The sequence below is a fragment of the Antechinus flavipes genome, chromosome 2 (genome assembly GCF_016432865.1).
Source record: "Antechinus flavipes isolate AdamAnt ecotype Samford, QLD, Australia chromosome 2, AdamAnt_v2, whole genome shotgun sequence".
Classification (NCBI taxonomy): domain Eukaryota; kingdom Metazoa; phylum Chordata; class Mammalia; order Dasyuromorphia; family Dasyuridae; genus Antechinus; species Antechinus flavipes.
The window spans coordinates 633,040,868-633,060,910 of NC_067399.1; the positions used below are offsets into that span (position 1 = coordinate 633,040,868).

Below are 20,043 nucleotides of genomic sequence, written 5' to 3' on the forward strand. Positions count from 1 at the left end.
GTATACAAATAGTATCTGAGGCTGGATTTGAACGCAGGTTTTCCAATGTTCTGAGCACTTAAGGGCTCGGTTTAAAGCTTGGTTTTCAGAGAAAAGCGGGATAACTCTGTTTTGGGGTAGCCAATGAAGGCTTCATCCCAGGAGACCTGCTCTGGAGAATGGATGGAAATTACTGGGCTCCAAATGAATAATGGCCTGAGAATCTATAGTCCTAAATCTCTGGGATCACCTTCTGGCGATTGCCACTTTCCTGCCTCCCCTTTCGCACCATTCTGCCCTCCCCCACCTTAGACCCTGTTTGCATTCCATCTGCTTGTTAAAGTGGGCTAGCTACCCAGCTGACTTGGCCAATTAAAAATAATTAGGCGGCCTATCACATTTAGTTAGAGTCAGAGAAGCTCCGGCTCAGGGTGTCCATGCACTCAGACCTCCAAGCAGCCAGTAACTAAGTCCAGATCTCCACCACAAAACTGATGATATTTGAAATGAGGTCCCCAGTGGATCCTCACTTTGTCTAAGTTTATAAAGCATTTCCTGAGGCCGGTGTCTCAAATTTCCCTGCGCTGTTGCACAGGGAAACCGATAATGGTGACAGCCCCCACTTTATCCTAACGATCAGGGAGCAAGAGAGCTGGTTTCCTTCTCTCCTTGGGGGTTGTGGTAATAACCCTGACATTGTCATGAATTGCAATATTGGCATTTAAACAATCAATACACCAGTCAATTCTAGAGAGTAAATCAACCTGAGTTTGATATGTACAGTGAAAATTAATATATGTCCCCTAAGACACTGTAAGCCACATGGGGCTATCTTGGTATACAATGACTGGGAGTCATCCAGGGGCAAAAGAGAAAAAAATGAAGAGGAAAGAGCCAAGGAAAATAGTCCATAATGAGTTTCCTTATGTCATATGTATTATTTTGTAAGAGAAGATGCTAAAGGACCAGCAGTAAATGAATATTTGCATGTCACAAAGATATCAGATTTATATCATTTATATCATTCACAGCCTTAAAGTGCTTCTTTGCTCCCATATTGACCCTTCCCAAAAGTTTTTATTCTTTTGTCTTTGTGGTGGTCTTCTGAAAGGCTTCAGAAGGCTAAGAAATTGAGCAGGTTCCCAGAATTGGAACTTGTAGATCACAGATTGCAGGATCTCAGAATTGGGAAGGGGCTTCAGAGGCTATTTTGCCCCAAACTCCCTTTCATAGTTTTCCCAGTAAGGCATCATTTAGCTTTTCCATGAACATCTCTAACAAGGTCTTCCAAGGCAGACTCTTGTTGGGGTTGTCATTGTTCAGTCATTTCAGATTCTTTGTGACCCCAATTGGGCTTTTCCTGGCAAAGACACTGGATGGTTTGACATTCCCTTCTCTAGCTCATTTGTATAGATGAGGAGATGGAGGCCTAAAAGAATTGCCCAGGATCATAGGATGGTTGTTCATCCTTCCTTTTTGAAGAGGACCAATGATATTAGGAAGTGATGTCTTCATTTGTGCATACACAGTTAAGAGTGGTTTGCCATGTTCCTCTGTAGCTCTTTTTATATATTTTTTTTTTATTTTGAGGCAAAAAGTTCAACGACTTTTGCAAATGGCAAGTGTATGAGGCCAGATTTGAACTCAGAAAGATGAATCTTTTTGACAATGGCCCTACACTCTGTCCATTGTCCCAGCTAGCTGCCCGTGATCCACTTTGTGATCACTTACATTTTGTCCTAAATCTGTCTCTCTGAGGCTTTTTTCTTCTATTCTCTGTTCCTTCACCTCACTCCAATTAGCAAGCATTTGTTTTCTTTCCCCTAATCTTCCCTCTCCCATTTAAAAAAAAAAAAAAAAAAAACTTTGTAGCAGGTATGTATAATCAAACCTCCAAAGGGACAAGCACAAAATGCTTAATTTCCATCTTATGTAAGAACCCTTTAATGCTTAAGAATGATTATCATGTCTCCTGCCCATTCCCTCAGAGCTTCTCTTTTCCAACCTAAACAGTCTCTGTTCCTTCCACCAAATTTTATTCCCTGTAATTTTTAGCTTTCTGACCATACTGATCACCCTCCTCTTTATTGAATGCCTTTCTAAGACAGGACAGCCAGAACTAAATACCAGCCCGTTTTAGCCAAAGCAATCCTAACTCAAGATAGTCCCATGAGTCTCTCTCCCACCCATTCCATTATTCATGCTCTAGGCAATAGAGTCAGTTGCTCCAGGGGAAGCAGGTTCTCCCCAGGCATGGAAAATGTTGTTTGTCCGTAGTCTGAAAGAGGAACAGGACTTCAGGGAAGTGACTCCAAGACATGCAAGTGAATAGGATTTAAGTGAGGGAAGGCTGGGCAAGGTCACCTGCCTCATTTCCTCCCCAAGAGCCATCTGGGTCCAGTGGCCAGAAATAGATCCAGATGGCTGGATGCAATGGGAAGACCTCAGCCTTTTTAAGTTAAGATCTTTAATAGGTCTCGGTTTGATGGGGGCAACACCCATTCAGTTTTTAAGATTAGGTAAGAAATGAGGCAGAGAATGTCCTTTTTTATTTAAGGAAAACAAAAATATAGGCATAGAAGGGAAGGGAATAAGCATTTATTGATTAATTAAGCTTATTATGTTTCAAGAACTAGATTGCACAATGGATAGAATCCCAGACCTAGAATCAGGAAGACTCAATTTTCCCGAGTTCAATTCCAGCTTCCTACACTTACTAGTTGTGTTGCCCTGGATAAGTCACCTCACCTTATTTGCCTCAGTTTCCTCATCTGTAAAATGACCTAGAGAAGGAAATGGCAAACTGCTCCAGTATCTCTCTCAAGAAAACCTCAAAAGGAGTCTTGGAAAAGTCAGATACCACTATTTGAACAATAACAAAAAATTGTGCCAGGTAATGTTTACATGGAGAAAGGAACCCTTCTGAGCCTCAGTTTACAACAAAATGAAGATGTTAGAATTGTTGATCTCTTAGGTATCTACTAGCATTTTATAATGCCTATAAATAAATATAAATTAATATCATTACCTTCAAAGAGGAGGGAAGGGGGATGTTGCCTTACATTCTAATAGGAATTCAAAGATGTAAGATCCTTGTAAAGATTTTTTTTTTTGTACTAATATCCCCAGTATTTCACACAGTACTCGCCATATAGGAGTTACTTAATAGAGATTGATTGATTGATTCGATTAAGTCCAATTGTTCTGTTTTTCAACTTTTACAAAGAACTAGTATTTTGAGTCTTCTTTCCCTTTCTTCATTGTCAAACTTTAGAAATTGGTTCCCCATTACAAACATTTGGAATTCCATCTTAGATCTGCCCTCTCTCCTTAAATATCCATCCTCACTAGTGCTTCCCAGGCCTGGGATCTACACTGCTGAGCTTGGATGATTAGCATCTGTAGACCATTTGCAGTATGTGATCTAAGCTTTGTAACTACCTGGTCTACTTCTAGCGAGAGAACAAATCTTTTCTATCTGGGAGAGGTTGCATTCTGAATTCCCAGAGTGAGCCTCTCTGCTTAAGTAAGCACTCTTTCCTGGGAATGCTTTTCTTTTTCTGTGTTGTATTCGGTGTTTGATTTATAACAGCCATGCAAATAGCAGCAGACCCCAGTGGGGTAGGGGTGGACAATAAAGAATTGTAATAAAAATGAGAAAGATTCTATGGCTCAGTTCCCAGGTCTTATACGTTAGGTCCTGGTGTTCATAATGCAATGTCTCTTCTTAGTTAATTATCTCCAACTTACCTCGTCTAAATTTCTTTTCTGGTTTTCCTGTTTTTTTCTCCCATTAGTCAGTGAGCTCCTTGAGGGCAGGGAATACTTTTAGCCTTTCTTTATATTCCCAGCACTTATCACAGGGTCTGATACCCAGTAGGTGCTTAATAAATATATATTGACTGGTTACCTTGTTGATTCAGAGCCCTAAGCATCCTCATTGGGAGGATCCAGGCAAAAAGTCAATATTTGAATGTACTGGTAAGTTTAATTCAGATTTCTCTCATTTTTTTATTTTCTTCTTTCAGACTCGGAGTGAAGCTGCCATGACCGTTCTGAGTGGACATGTGGTGGTCTGCATCTTTGGTGATGTCACATCAGCATTGATTGGCCTCCGGAACTTAGTGATGCCTTTGCGTGCAAGCAATTTTCACTACCACGAACTGAAGCACATTGTGTTTGTGGGTTCCATTGAGTACCTCAAGAGAGAATGGGAAACACTCCATAACTTTCCCAAAGTTTCAATATTGCCTGTAAGTCTTAGGCTGTACTATTGATACTTTCTTTTCTCTTTTTTGCTTTTCAAGAAAATCCCAACTGGGCAGGATTGTTGTGTCTTTGATCATGAACTTGTTCCTTTGTCTGGTTATGGGCCTGAGGACTTAGCCCATCCCTTGTGCTTCATCCAGGAAAACCTAAGCCCTGGGAGACCTTATTAAATGAAATTTGCAGTGGTTTTCAGTCCCTCATCAAGAATGAATTTCAGCTGGTATCAAATGTTATTAGCTTCTAAACACTCCTTCCCTTGCTTAACCTCATTCAGTTCTGATGAATTTGATATAGTAGTGTTTGTGATAAATTGATTTGTGTTATTATTGATGATTGTAAATACTTTGAACTGTGTCTTCTCTTTTTCCCCTTTAATTTTTTGTGCCTATATTGAAGAAAGATTTATTTATTCTTATCTGATTTCTATTGGTCTTCCTGCCCTTTTCTCCCCACAGTTACTGGCAGAGTAGCCTTTCCACTGGAAACTCTGTTCTTGGGGCTATTGTCATCTGGAGTATGATTAAATCTGATAGCATACACTTAAAAACACATTGGACACAAAATCCAATCAAACTGTTTATTAAGTACCCACTATGTGCCAGGCATTGTGGTAAGAACAGGATATAAATAAAGACAAACACAGCCCTTCCACTTAAGGAGCTTATAATCCAACATGAAAACAACTATATACAAACAAGATAATAAGATAAATTGGAGATGATCAACAGAGGAAGGTTTTATTATCTTTGGCCCTAAATCAGTGTGATAGAGGTTGGACTGAAGAATATAGGAACTCTATCTTTGCCAATTTTTCAATGAATATATATGTATGTATGTATGTACGTACATATATATATGTATATATATACACATACACATATACACATACCATAAGCTCTAAAAAAAATACTTCTTGGAAGTTGAAATATCTAATGTTTTTTGTTGTTTCCCATGTTGAAAATATGTCTTTCCTAATATTTGTCCTTTTGCTGAAAAAACATTTTTATTTTTATGAAATGATATCAAATATGATTATACCTTTCAATCTTCCTGAGTAATTGATAAACGTCTTTCCATACAATTTCAGACCTATAGGTGTCAGCTTCTAGAATGCTAGAAAGAAAGAGGGAAAAAAATAAGCTAAAATTAACAGAAAAATCTCATTTTTCCATTTTTGAAAGGAACATTTGAAAGGCACTGATCTTTACCTAATACCTTTTATTAGCTCCCACCATTTATACTTTGACAGTTAGATCTAGTGCTCCTAAATCCATGGTTAACATATACAAATAAAAAACAACAGGCTTAATGGATGCATACCCATATGCATATGCACATGGATAAATAGTCCCAAAGATATATAGGTAAAGCCCCAACTCAATACACATCTCTGCCCACCAACAGATGTACACACTCATCCCTTATACGCAATTCATAAATATTGCTGATTCCATCATCTCGCCTTAATCATTTCTCTGCCCAGCATGCTCTAAATGGGCAATTGGGGACATCTTTTTGGTAGGACTTAAAACAATTTTTGATCAAGTTGCCACTTTCACTGGGCTGCACCAAAGTTAGCCTTTGTATATCCTTTGCATCCTTTGGGGTAATTGCTCATCGATTCCTGGAGCTCACTCAATGTATTGACACAAGTAAATGCATACATAGGTTCTCAGATTTTATAGGATCATTTCAAACACTCTAAACCTTGTGTCCCCAGGCCTGGCACATTTGTACAAAATGGGCTTCCACATATGTTTTCACATATTTCACTATTTAAGTAATGCTCCATACAAAGCAAAAGCCCAGAGAAACACAAGATGTTTCCATTGATATCATTTATTCTTTTTGTATTTAGAACACATGCTTGCCCAAATGTGCTTGTGTTTTCCTATTTCATTGCTACTACTCTAAGTGGAAATTAAATGATTATAGATACAGATGACTGGAACACACGTTATTTATTTGCTTTGGGTTTTTTTGCCTATATCTTTGGTTTTTATCAGTAAACCAATATCTTCTGGTATTGAAATTCCCTTCATTGACCTCTACTGGCAACTTGTCTATAACCTGTAGCCTTGGAGAGTTGCCTGGAGGACTGTCAAATGACTTGCTCAAAATCACATAGATGGTATATATCAGAAGCAATACTTGACCCAAGTCTTTCAGACTACAATTCTGGCCTTCTATTCTCTAACCTAGAGTGCCACTCATTGGCAAAATAAACAATCTCACAAGGGAGGAAAAATAAATTGCTTCTTCTCTGGGAAAATAGTGCCTTAGGTCAGAAAATGTTCAAACCTATGCCCATCCTTCCTTGTCACTCAGTCCACTTTCCAGAAATATATTGATGCCTTTAACCAAACTACTACCGGTATTTATAAAGGATTGCTTATCTAATTTCTCCCTTCAAAATTTCCCCTTTAGAAGAGGAGCCACTATTTAGAAATTAGAAAATAGCATCTTGAAATATAATCCAGGAGATCTGATGAATCTTCCCCCAAAGTGGTCATTGAGGAAAATGATAGCCTGCCAGGGAATCAAAGTTGGGCAATCAATTAAAATTTAATTTAGGCAGCATTTAGTAAGTGTTTACTTGATGTCCAGAACTGTGCTAGCTGTTAGGAATGGGAAAAACAAAAACAAAAGCTAAAATTAAACCATCTCTGTCTTTTAAGGAGGATGTGTTCTATCTGGAGAGATATATCATGTTATATGCAAATGCTAAACCATTTTCAAAAGGTAGAGGATATTGACACTAACTAGAGGAAATTAGGAAAATCTTCTTTTAAGAGACATAAAATAAGTCTGAAAGGAAACAAAAGATTCAAAGGGAGGCAGAAGGTGAAAAGGGAGTATATTTCAGGCACAGGTGAACAACCTTTTCCAAAATATAGAGTTAGGAAATAGCCCAAATCAGAGAACAGCAAATAGACCATTTTGGAATATAAAGAGGAAAAAATTGAAATGTTCAGAAAACGAGTCTAGAGCCAGATTGTGAAGGCTGAAAAAATGCTATTTTATTCTAGAAACAAGACTTAGCCATTGAAAGTTGAGAGTAAGAAATGATATTGTGAGAGAGAATAGAACAAAAAGGGCAAGAAGTTAGAAAATATAAGAGACTATTGCCATAGTCCTAGAGAGGATGAGGACTGAGCTAGGATGATGGTATGTGAGTGGAGAGAAGGAATCTCATGACCAAAAGTTCACCTCAGTCTTCTCTGGTTTGTCTTTGAGATATAAAGATTATTATATGAGGTTTTCAATACTGTTCTTCCTGCTCTGGCTAAACACAGAGAGACTATTAGAATACTGAAGGTGATAGTATAATGGAAAGATTATTGAATTTGGAGGCATTAAGACCTGCATTCAAATTCTCTCTTCCCACTTATATAATCTTGAATAATCCATTCATGACCCTTCCATACCCCAGTTTTCTCTTGTGTAAAATGAGGTGGTTGAACCAGATGGGTTCTATCCATAAATCCATCACATTGTGGAAGAGCTCTGCCTCTCATTATAACATACAAAAAAAAAAAAAAAAAGTATCATTAATGGCTAAGACAGGAATAAAGTGGATTTTAAGATGAAAAGATCCTTACTATTGAGTGGATCCAGAAAGCCTTCTTTAAGGAGGTGACATCTGAATTTCACTATATTATTCAGACAGGAAGTTCACAAGTGCAGATGACAAGGGAAATTCAGCCATAAAGAATTATGTACAAAGAGTTGAGGTTGGAAAGCACATGGCAGTTATAGGGGTTAGTAGCAGCGTACATAGTATGTGGAGTGGATTTAAATTAGTTATGAGGTTTCAAAAATTAAATGGTGCCAGAATATAGAGCCCAGAAACTCTGATTCATGATCTCATATGGGGACTCATAACTGAATGTGGGGGTTGAGAAATTATGATTTATTATCAGTAAATGTTTGATTATATGTCTATTTTATATACCTATATATCCATTTCTTAGGTGAAAGGGGGCAAAAAAGTTTAAGCCCCACCATAGAATAGTCTGAAGACCAGAGTTAGAAGTTAGAACTTTACTCAGTTGACAATAGGGAGCCATTGAAAGTTTTAAACAAAAACAGGCTATGGCTTTTTCTTAATTTTTCTAATATGACCTCCCCAAATCCCTTCTGTAGATTTTAGGCTTTCAAGGCCCGGAATGACATTATAGCTCCCTCCTTTTTTGAATCTTTTCTCTGGTTTTCTGAAGGGGAAGCATAAGTTCCTAAGATCAATGAGTTTCAGAACACCCATAATGGCCAATTTTTTTTCTCTAGCCCTTAATGCTGTCCTTCCTCTCCTGGTCAATAATTCTGAAACAAATTCACCAGTATATTCTTAATAGATAATCTTGACATCTTGTTCTTATGCAACATCTGGGCTCCTCTCAAATGACTTCTCCTAGCAGTGTACTTCCTTACCTTTATATTCTTCAGCCTCCACTACCCCTACCAGTAACCACCAATTCATGTTTTGTAGAAAGTTCCTACTGCACCTTGCAAAAAGCTCTAGGAAGCAGCATCATGTAAGGGAATTAAATCTGATTTGGGAACTGGATCACCTCTGCCAGGTGCTGTCTAGGTGACCTTGGGCAAGCCATCTCTCAGTTTCCTCAACTGCAGAACTGGGGCAAGGGGATAGCAGTTGGACTAAGAGATTTCTAACACCTCTTCCAACCCAGCGTCTACAGTCCTAAAATCCACTGCTCTTCTAGCTCATTTGGAGACAGAAGTTGAGCATCCATGAAAGGGAATGTTTCAGGAAATCAGCCCCATGTATGTCCCCAGGTATTCTAGCATGGCTCAGCCCTAAGGGGATCTATCTTTCTCACTCCCCCCATCAGGCTCAGAATGATTGCCATAGACTCAAATGCAAAGATCACTTTGCACCCATCCGACTAATCACAATTTCCATCAATTAAGAGAAGAGTCCAGCTTCACCTCATACACACACATTCATTCACACACAGACACACAGAAGAGCTCTTCTCCCCTTTCCCAAATTTTTATGACCAAACTGAAGTTTGCACACCCCCTACCCAGCTCTATATGGCCTCCATCCCTGCCCCATGCCATCTTCTCTGAACTGCACCGAGAACATGAATTGTTTTTTCCTCACTCTTTATTTTTTTCCTCCTTTTGCCTGAGCCGGGAAGTGATCTGCCATTACATAAACAGACATTTAAAACCCACTCCCTTGTTCCATTCTGAAAGCCGGGAGGTTTCCACAGAATGGTGACTTAAATCAGGACAATTTCAAAACAGAGAGGAGACGCAGGACCCTGGTATTATTCCTCTTCCCTGTTTGTTAGTAATAGCTTGATTGAGTATGGGGAGGAAGCCTAAAATGCTGCCATCAGCACCAAGTACCCTTTAGATTAACACACGACTCCTATTCCCTGGTATATAGTTAGGCTAGCTTAATGTCAGGGCATAAAACAGATACTTGTTAAATAATTTCCCAAAGCTCCTTCTCAATCTTTAATTTGTTTTTATTTTTTTCTCTCCCCCCTCTCCCCACATCTCTCTCTGTCTCTCTCTCTGTCTCTCTCTCTCTTTCCTTGCCCCCCCCTTTTTTCCTTCTCTGCCAAAGGGTACACCATTAAGTCGGGCTGATTTAAGGGCTGTCAACATCAACCTCTGTGACATGTGCGTTATCCTGTCAGCCAATCAGAATAATATTGATGATACTTCGCTGCAGGACAAGGAATGCATCCTGGCGTCACTCAACATCAAATCTATGCAGTTTGATGACAGCATTGGGGTCTTACAGGCTAATTCCCAAGGTAAGGACTGCCCTATAATACTCCCCTGCAGTGCCTACAGGGGACAGGACCTGGCAAGAGGAATATCCTTCATTCAGTAATTCAAAGAGCTTGCATCAGCTAGGCTGACAGTGAAACCCGCTCATTGCTGGGATAGCTTTTAAAGGGGGCATCTGCTGCTTCTTCCCACTGTCACAGAAAGCAGGCTGGAGAGCTGCACAAGCACAAAGACTCGCTTGCAGATTACAGGTAAATAGATGTGCCCGTAGTCTCGCACACGTGTGTAAACATGCACAGGTGTACTCGCACCTGCAAATGCACGCAATGATATCCACAAACCTGTAAACACACATGCACACACTCACAAAATGCATGTACAATGCACGTAGTAATGACATAAATAAACAGTGCAATCACCATGCATGCGCTAATAATAAACACATACATATAAACCTGCATGCACACAGTAGACTCAAATATACCTGTGCACACATTGTCCATCCTTACACAACATACATGCAAATATACATGCAAATGTTGACACACATGTGAGCATACAATGCATTCATACATATATGCACAAATAAATAATATACTCTCACTTTTGCATTATGCACATATACACACTCTCACACCCACATACAAATATATTAGAAACATAAATGCAAACACACACAAGTGCACACATTCACACACCCACACTCTCACCTATACATGCAAACACATACACTCCTGGATATGTACAAACACAATGTACTTATAATACATGCAATGCAAGTGTGCATATCTTCACACACCCCTACAAATACACATGCATACCCTCTTGCACACATGTAAACACATCCACATACTCACACTCCATGCAAATGCACATGCACACTCTCACAATGCCCAAAAGTGCAATGCAGTCCTTTTTTACACACATAAACAGACATGTAATAATGCAAACTCACACATATTTTCACACATACGAACAACTTCACTGAACACATTCTCACACACATGTCCACTCTTGCAATTACAAACACAGTGCACATACTCACTATACACATAAACACACATATATACTCTTGCACACATGCATGCACACAACACAACTCAATCATATACTTACACATGTGTATAAGCATACATGCAAGCACACATGCAAATGTAATGTCCCATTTTCACACACATACATACTCACATGCACACACTCGCATAAATACCTACTAGCACAAATATACTCAGTCATACTTGCTCACAATACAGTCAAGCACATATACGCTTGCACAAACATGTACATGCATGTGTTGATAATACATGCACATGCATTTGTGCATACATACTCTTATATATACAAACAAATACACAGGAACACACAAACAGGTTTGTTTAGAATAAATGAGCCTTTTGAATGTCCAGAACAGCAGCCGTGATGTACATTGATCACACCACTGGGGTCACTTAGCTAAATGTAGCTGATGAACAAAGATAGGCGGACTGATCAGCGCAGATCTGGATTGGAGCCAGAGAAGTGATTGTTTCTGACAAATCCCGAACCCTTTCCCCACCTACCCACCTCCAGGTAGCAGCAGAGACACAATGAATATGTCTGAAACAAACCTTGTTTTAAAAAAATCACGACATGTTATTCGCCCACTTAAATGATTTTTTGTCAGCTTCCCAATTCTCTCCCTGAGAGTGGATACAGCATAAAATGCACATCTACCCCACAGCCAATAAAATGCACATTTCCCCCACTCCCAGGCTGGGGAATCTCCAGTCTCCTGATGCTGGACAATTGTTTGCAAAGGAACTGTCCTCAGGGAGCTTAAAAACTCGATACAGCACAATCTCTGAGTATAGCATCTTAATATCCCGTGAATCTCATTACATCAAGATCCAAATGTGTCTATCTACCATGATGACATAGAACACCTCTTTCAATAGAACTTGGGATTTAGGGTGGGGGCAGGATGTTTTTAGCAGAATGATCACTGAGTTTTTGGAATCAAAACAGGATGATTTTGAAAGTCTTCTACTTAGATCCACTTAAGCTATGTGTCCTTGAGCAAAGTATTGATGTCTCAAAGCGGCAGCTTTCTCACCTGTCAGATAGAGCTAATATTCACACACTTATCTCAAGGAAAGCTTCTTGAAAATCTAACACACCAAGGAAATGTAAGATAGCATTACCTCTGTCCATAATTACAGTTGGCTTCTATTGTATAAATATTTCCAACACAAGAGTCAATGAATCATTAATTCTTAAACTCTATTTAAAACTTCCGGCATGTGATGGTTTTCTCTTGATGCTTACCATTTATTTAGCTCACTATATTTCTATTAGGTGACTTTGGGCAAAACATTGTGTCCCTAACTGAGGGCAAAATCTTGACCTTAGAGGAGATAGGAAGAAAATTCAGTTTTTTCCTTTTCCTCTTACTCTAGTTTACCCAGTGGTAGCATTTTTTTTCCCTAAAGAAATACTCAACAGTGTGGTGGAATAAACACTAGGTTAGGAGTTAAAAGATCTAGTTTTGGCTCTCCACATGCAGAACATATAGGCAGGTAATTTTACTCGCCTGGGTCTCAGTTCCTAAGGATGGGCTAGCACAATTCTAAGGCTCTTGCTAGCTAAGTCTTAATCTATGATATTATAAAAATGAAAAACATGTAGAATTTATTTCTGCTTTCAGCGTCTTTAAGTCCAAGTGTGTCTCCCAAGCTCACAAAGACCTCCCAGGTCTACATAATGTAATGACCGCGTATTTAAAATCAGTCAGAGTCAGGAACTCAGGTTAAGGGAAAAATCTTTAGTCTTTATTGAAGTGAAGAGGTGAAAAAAGATTGTGATAGCAATATGGGCAAGAAGGATTGTGATAGAAATGTGGGCAGCTGCGACAGGAAGTCAGCTAGCAGAGTGAGAGCCATCTGAGCTCTCCTCCCCTTCCTTTTTCACTCCCCTACCTCCACCCACCAGAATCGTCATTTCCTATACAACACATCAGGACTTGCACGAAGAGTAGGCGGGGGCCATTCTTTCTCCAAGCTTATATAGTAATAGAGTATGGTCCAATTACTATTTAGCCTCATGTGCTTGGGACCTCAGTGCATCAACTCAAGCCTCAGCCCATTACAACATAACTATTACCTACTTGACTCACTAGAATCCTAGCAATCTCAAATGATAGTTCAGCTAGGTATTGGGCATGGTCAAACTAAAGGAGTCTGGGAATTTTAAAACATATTATATACTCTGAGATTTGTTAAAAGGTTGAAAGGTGCCTGAGAAGAGGAAAAAAAAAAATCATTTCTCAGAGTCTTAACTGGGATAATTTTTTTTTTTAACTCAATAGATGTAATTTTCACTTTTTTTCATTCTTTCTTATGCTATGGAATCACTTGGATCCCCTTGGTGGCCTTGATGCTATCAATGCTGGCAGAAAAAGATCAGACCAAACAGTAGTTCACTTTCTTATTTACTTCAATACCCATCAAGCTCCATAGTAATATTCTTCCTGCTTTTCAAACAGCCAAATGGAATCAGTCCTGTGACTCTGTTGCTGAGAAGAAATTGCTATCTTTTGATTTGGACTGTAAACCCTGAGATAATTTATCACATTACCTAGATAACCAAAATATTAATATTCCTCCCTTCCTTTATAGATTTTCCTCTGGCTTCAGAGTCAGGCTAGATGAGGACTTGAATGCAGGTTTTCCAAAAGATTTGGGATGTGATGGTTAGTTGTCAAAAACAATTAGACTGATTCGCAGCATACCCTGGTCACTGGACGATCCGACGCGACAGCCTGGGCCGTGAGAATCAGTTCTAATATAGGGTAGTCAGGACTCCAGCAACAATTACATAAAGCAGGTAAAGCTGCTTCTGCTGGTCAGCAAACATCAGCTCAGAACCACTTTACAGCTCTTTACCAGCAACTAAGTGCCTTTATTTACAGAGTGACTGTCACTTTCCTCTGCTTGGAGATCTGGTGTATTATTTAACACTCATTTATCTAGGGAAAACATTTCAATTTAAATCAGCCGACACAACAGAGGCTTTGCCAGATTCTATCCCCCTCCCCTGATTCTAAAGGACAAATAGCGGAGCTTACAATGCTTATCTAGGCAGCAAAAACCCCAGCCCTGACCATGGCTAGGGAGGGAAGGAGGAAAAGGGGCCCTTTTGACATTGCCATTTGATTCTACTCTTTGAAATAGTCTAGATGTAAATACACATGACGTTGCTCAAATGCTGAGTTAATGAATTGAACAGCTTACATATCTCCCCCTCCCTTTTAGGGGAAACTTCTATTTGAGATCTTCCTTCACTAATGACAAATGACCACTAAACTGTAACATATAATCTATGTAACATATAATTTAAGTCCCTGGAGGGACTTATTAGTCCAGGTATTATGCTAAGCACTAAGGAGACATAGAAAGCAATAGGATTTGTCAGAAGTATCAGAAGTTGGTCTTCTATATTCTAAGGACAACTTTTCATCCACGGTGTCATAGTGCTTTAATTTGTGGCTCATGGAAAGGGGACGATGTGTATGTTTACATGTGTATCATATGATCATAGAGTTAGAATTACTAGAGATCTCAGATATTGTATAGTTCAACTGACTCATTTTTACAAGGGTCCACTAAGGTAAATTGATTTGCTTTAGCTCTCATAGGTAGTAAGTAACAAAAGCAAGATTGGAATTTGGTCATATGACAACTAGAACCAAAGCTATTTCTATTCTATCATATCACCTTACGCGCATATACATTATATACATGTAATTTATATGTCTATACACACAAGTCATTTAATCCTTAGGATTTTCAGTTTCCCCTTCATAAAATGCTGATGATATCTATGGTAACTACTACCTAGGAGCTTAAATGAGAACAGATGTAAAGATCATTGAAAATCTTTAATATTATTTTTATGTATAGGATATGGTATATAGGATAGAAGACAACAGAGATATAAATTTTAAAATATATATCTTATATATATTTATATACACATATGTACGTGCATATACACATAAACAATTTGTATGTGTATATTTACACACACACACACACGGTCAAGAGAAACTGACTTGTCATAATAGATAGATAGATATACAAGTATATAGATATGAAGTTGTGGCTTGCTATACATATGTGTGTATACGTAGAAACATACAAATACATCTGTCTGTATACATGTCTACACAAAACACATATGGGTATATGTGTATATACACAGATGAATCTAGAGATGTTTATTTGCCACATACACACATGTATATACATATTGGTTGGTCATACATATATGTATAGATGTGTATACATATGGATAGAGAGATGGATGATAGACAGAACAGATAGATAAATGGATAGATGAATAGATAGATAGATAGATGGGTGGATTGATAGATGAAAAGGAAGGAAGGAAGGAAGGAAGGAAGGAAGGAAGGAAGGAAGGAAGGAAGGAAGGAAGGAAGGAAGGAAGGAAGGAAGGAAGGAAGGAAGGAAGGAAGGAAGGAAGGAAGGAAGGAAGGAAGGAAGGAAAATAGGTGGTGATTGGCCTTCATTCTTGAAGAGAACCAAAATGACATCATATGTATAGCATGGCACAAGTTCTTTGGACTCATTTGTAAAATGAAAATATCTGAATAAATTATTTCTAAAGTTTAATATACCAAATATAATTTATATTTTTCACATATTGTCACTTGTTCTTTGTTCTCACAGTGGACCAGGACATCAGGGAGATGAGGCTATGATATGCAAGTCAATTAGATTGAAGTGAGGGAGACCTTCCTGTACAAGGTCACCTGTCTCCCTTTCCCCTCCAGTCTATCAGCCCAATATAGATCAGGCTAACTTGACTCAGTGGGAGACTTTAGCCTTTTAAGCTAAGGTCTTTCATAGGTTTCAGTTTGACTGGGGTAACATCCATTCAATAATTGAGGCTAAGTAGCAGTTGAGGCAAAGAATGGCCTCTTTCAAGACCAGTGCTACCTTTACCAAAATAGGGCAACAACTTCTGTAAAACTTAGTCTTAGAGCACTGTTTGGATCATTGTGGGTTTAAGAGAGTTGTCCAGTATCATGGCACCAGGATGTCAGAAGTGGGCCTTGGCCCCAGCTTTTCTGATTTTGCAACCAGTTCTCTGTCCTCTAGGACATATTACATACATATAGAAAGGTCATGATTTTCAACAATCTTCACATGTTAAGTCACTTGAGGCCCTATGCAGTAGAAACAAGCTGTAATCGCCATTTTACAGAAGAGAAAACTGAGTGTCTGAGAGGTTAAAGAGCCAGTAAAGTGTTGAAGAGAGATTAGCTGAAAGGCTTTCCTAATTCTCAATAAGAATTCTGTCATGTTTATGTAAATCAGACCATCACTGCAAGATAAACAGATTTTCCTGAGTATATTTGTAAATATATATAGTAGCATTGACATACATGTACTTAGAAACATAGTCTGCAATTGTTACGTTGTTCATTCATAATGTCTTGGATAGTGGAGCTTAGATTCCCCAGTATCTGACATGAGAGTGAGAATTGTGAGCTTTCTGTAGGAAGTGATGTTTTCTTGGGAAGTATAACAACCTTCACTGCATGGAAAGGGTTAAAGGAGGACTTGGAGGGTCCATGATGATCTACTTCTATAATCCAAATTTATCTTAGTTGTACTAGAGAAAAAACTAAATTACCACATCACTGTTACATCTATGAATGACAAAAAGCCCATGCTCACACCACCTGAGAGGCTCACAGCGTATCTGCAAAGAGAGTCTTAGTGGTGGAAGACTCTGAAAGCATCTGTGAGGTGCCCAGATTCACAGTCTGCCCTATAGAAAAGAGGCTGAAAGCAATTAGGTGAATAATAAATTTCTGCATTTAGCTAAAAAAAAAAAATCAATTATGAGAGTTCCTGTGTGAAATCAGAGGTTGGGGAGACTTGGCTGAAGCAGTTCCTAGGAAAATGTGGTACATCCAATTGTAGTTGCACACAACTATTCTCTCTGCTTCTGGGGAAGCTGAAATATCTCTGAACTTAGTTCTGGAATTTTGTAGTCTAGAGTGATAGAGCATTCACATCAAGTCATCATTTATTTTGTTATATTATACACACATATCTATATAAATAAAATTATATACTGCATGCATGCACACACAATACATACACATGCACATGCATTCATGTGCATATGTATGTGCAAAATTATATTGTTTTATATATATATATACACATACATATATCAATAAAATTATATTATTATATATCACACATGTACTATACACACATATACATGGATATATATATAAATATATACATACTTATATTGTTATATTATATACATCTATAAATAAAATTATACTATTTTATACTGTACAAGTGTACACTCACATAATACATACATACACATATAATGTCAACAACCACATCCAAATCAATGGTATAGCAGTCTTTAAAAAGGTCAAGTTAAGTATTTATTAAGTGCTCACTATGTGTCCTGCTTTGTGCTAAGCAATAGGATTACAAAGAAAGACAAAAACATGGTTTCTTCCCTCTAGGTGTTTATAATCTAACGGAGGAGACAATATACAATTAAATGTGTATCAAAGATATACAGGGAAAATGAGGTGAATTCAGAGGAAAACATTAGCATCGAGGGGCACTTGGAGATGCTTCTTGCAAAAATTAGGGGTAAGATTAAAGCTAAGTTTTGAAGGGAGACAGGGAGCCATGGAGATATGGAGGGAGAGCATTCCAGAACAGCTGGTTAAAAAAGGCAGAGTCTGGAGGAGGAATAGCATTGTTTCAGTGAATCACAGTGTACATAGAAGAGACTGAAAATATATGAAGGAACAGGTAGTAAAGGCACTTAAAAGTCAAAGGGAGAACTTTGACCTTGGGGGTGATGGGGAGACATTAGAGTTATTCATTTAAGGAGGTGTCATGGTCAGCCTTTAGCTACTGATTACAGAATGAGTTGCAGAGTGTATGTGTGGGTGGTGGGGTTGGGGGTGGGGGTGGGGGGGAAACACATAAGACAGTGATACCCAGTAGCAGACTTTGACTATAGGATGGATTTGAGGTGACAAGAGTTTTCACCAAGATGGCTGCCATGTCTAGGAGAAAAGAGCATGTGAGAAATGTAATATTATAGTAAACTTAGTTATGAGAACATGATATCCAGAGTGAAGAAAGTAGGATTTCTTTTATGTTACACCCTAGCCAGATCATATATAATGTTAATGTATTCAGCTTTCAGGGCCCCATTTTAGTAAAAACTACAGTAGACTAGAATGTATCCAGAAGAAGATGAACAGAATGAAAAGTATAAGAATATATTGTATGGAAAATGATTGAAGGAATTGCAGAATATTTATCCTGGAGAGGAGAAGGCTGAGGGTAAACTGCGAGCTATCTTTAAGTATTTCAACATCTATCATTTAGAAGAAGCATCAAATGTGTTCTTCAGAGCTAAGAGCAAAGAGTGGGAAATTTAGGTCTATGTATTAGAAAGTGATTTAGTGATAGAGCTAATGAAAAGTTGAGGAAATACTTTGGAGATATTGAGGGAGGTCATTCTTCAGCAAAGATTTTCAGTTTAGATAGGTTCAAAGTTTGGGCAAGTTGCAGGAAATATTTGTTGCTCAGGTACTAATTGGGCTAGAAGTGCCCTGAAATCTCTTCCATTTCTTTGAAGTCAGAGACATCCTCATTTTTGTCTTTCTATCCTCATAACTGAATAAAATTCCCAGGACATCATCATTAGCAGTAGCATTTATATACATCTTTAGGCTGAGAAGTTAAATAATTTACTCAGGGACATCACACAACTAGTAAGCATCTCAAGCAAGATTTAAATTCAAGTCATCTTGGCTATCGCCATACAGCTTAATAAATGACTGATTGATATTTTTTCAACTATGAAAGGAATTCTTGATCAGGTATAGAGCAGACTAAAGGACTTCTGAAGTCCCTTCCAACTAACATTCAATTTTATTAGCAGATTAAGGCAGCTGAAGAAAAAAACGAATAGAGACTTTGACTCCATTACCAGAAACATATCATTCTAATAAGGGAAGTTGGCCAACCAACCCTATTCTACTCTGACATATCTGTATCAGCCAATCAATCAAAAAAGATTTATTAAATACCTATTATGTTCCAGGCATAATGCCAGATACCGAGTATACAAATATAAAGAATGAAATAACCCTATATCCAATGGAGCTTACGTTCTAGTAAGAAAGAGAATGAGAACACATAAAATGTATATATCATAAAAATAAAATAAATAAATACATATATATGTGCATATAGATAGATATACACACATATATACATATGTATGTATATATAGACAAAGTAGTTTGGGAGAGAGGGCACTAGTGATTCAGGAAATCAGGAAAAACTTCATTCAGAAGATGATGCTGGGGCTTCAAGTAGTTAAGAGCATTCCAAATGTGGGACAATTAATGCAAAAGATTAGAGGCAGGAAATGAAGTGTTGTGTGTGAGGAATAGAAAAGATACAGAGCATACACTTGCAAAATATGGAGTGTTTAAAACTAGAGAGTACTCATAAGAGGCTTATTAAGTCTTGAAGAGTTCTGGGACTTGTGTCTTATTATGAATGGTTGAAGGATTAAGTATGTGCAGCTTAGAAAAGTAATACAGGAAATATGATAACTGTTACTAAATAGTTGAGAGGCTTTGCATCCAAAAAGTGAAAGAAGATTTCAAATTAATTTCTCTATATCTGTGTGTGTATCTTTCTCCACATATATGTATGCATCTATAATAATTTTAGATTGTGTTTGCAAAGCATATATTATTTTCTGTTCCACAGTAGTATCTCATGAAGGAGATAGAATTTTCATTATCCCCATTTTAGAGATGAGGAAACTGAGGCTTGGAAATTTTAAGGGACTTACCCAAGAACCATTGCTAGTTAGTAGCAAAGCTAAAGATTGAATAAAGGTCTTCTAATTCTATGTCTATTCCTCTTTCAGCTACTTTGTTGA

At 38.0% G+C, this 20,043-nt stretch overlaps 1 protein-coding gene across 14 annotated transcripts in view; it reads left to right on the top strand.

Annotated features, from left to right (window-relative positions):
- KCNMA1 (potassium calcium-activated channel subfamily M alpha 1) overlaps window positions 1–20,043 on the top strand; it is an 891,121-nt gene that overhangs the window by 810,447 nt on the left and 60,631 nt on the right. For all 14 annotated transcript variants that reach the window (XM_051982028.1, XM_051982029.1, XM_051982030.1 and 11 more), the window contains 2 exons: window positions 4,008–4,232; window positions 9,851–10,043. In XM_051982028.1, the coding sequence (XP_051837988.1) occupies window positions 4,008–4,232; window positions 9,851–10,043 (418 nt within the window). The remainder of the gene's footprint in view (window positions 1–4,007; window positions 4,233–9,850; window positions 10,044–20,043) is intronic.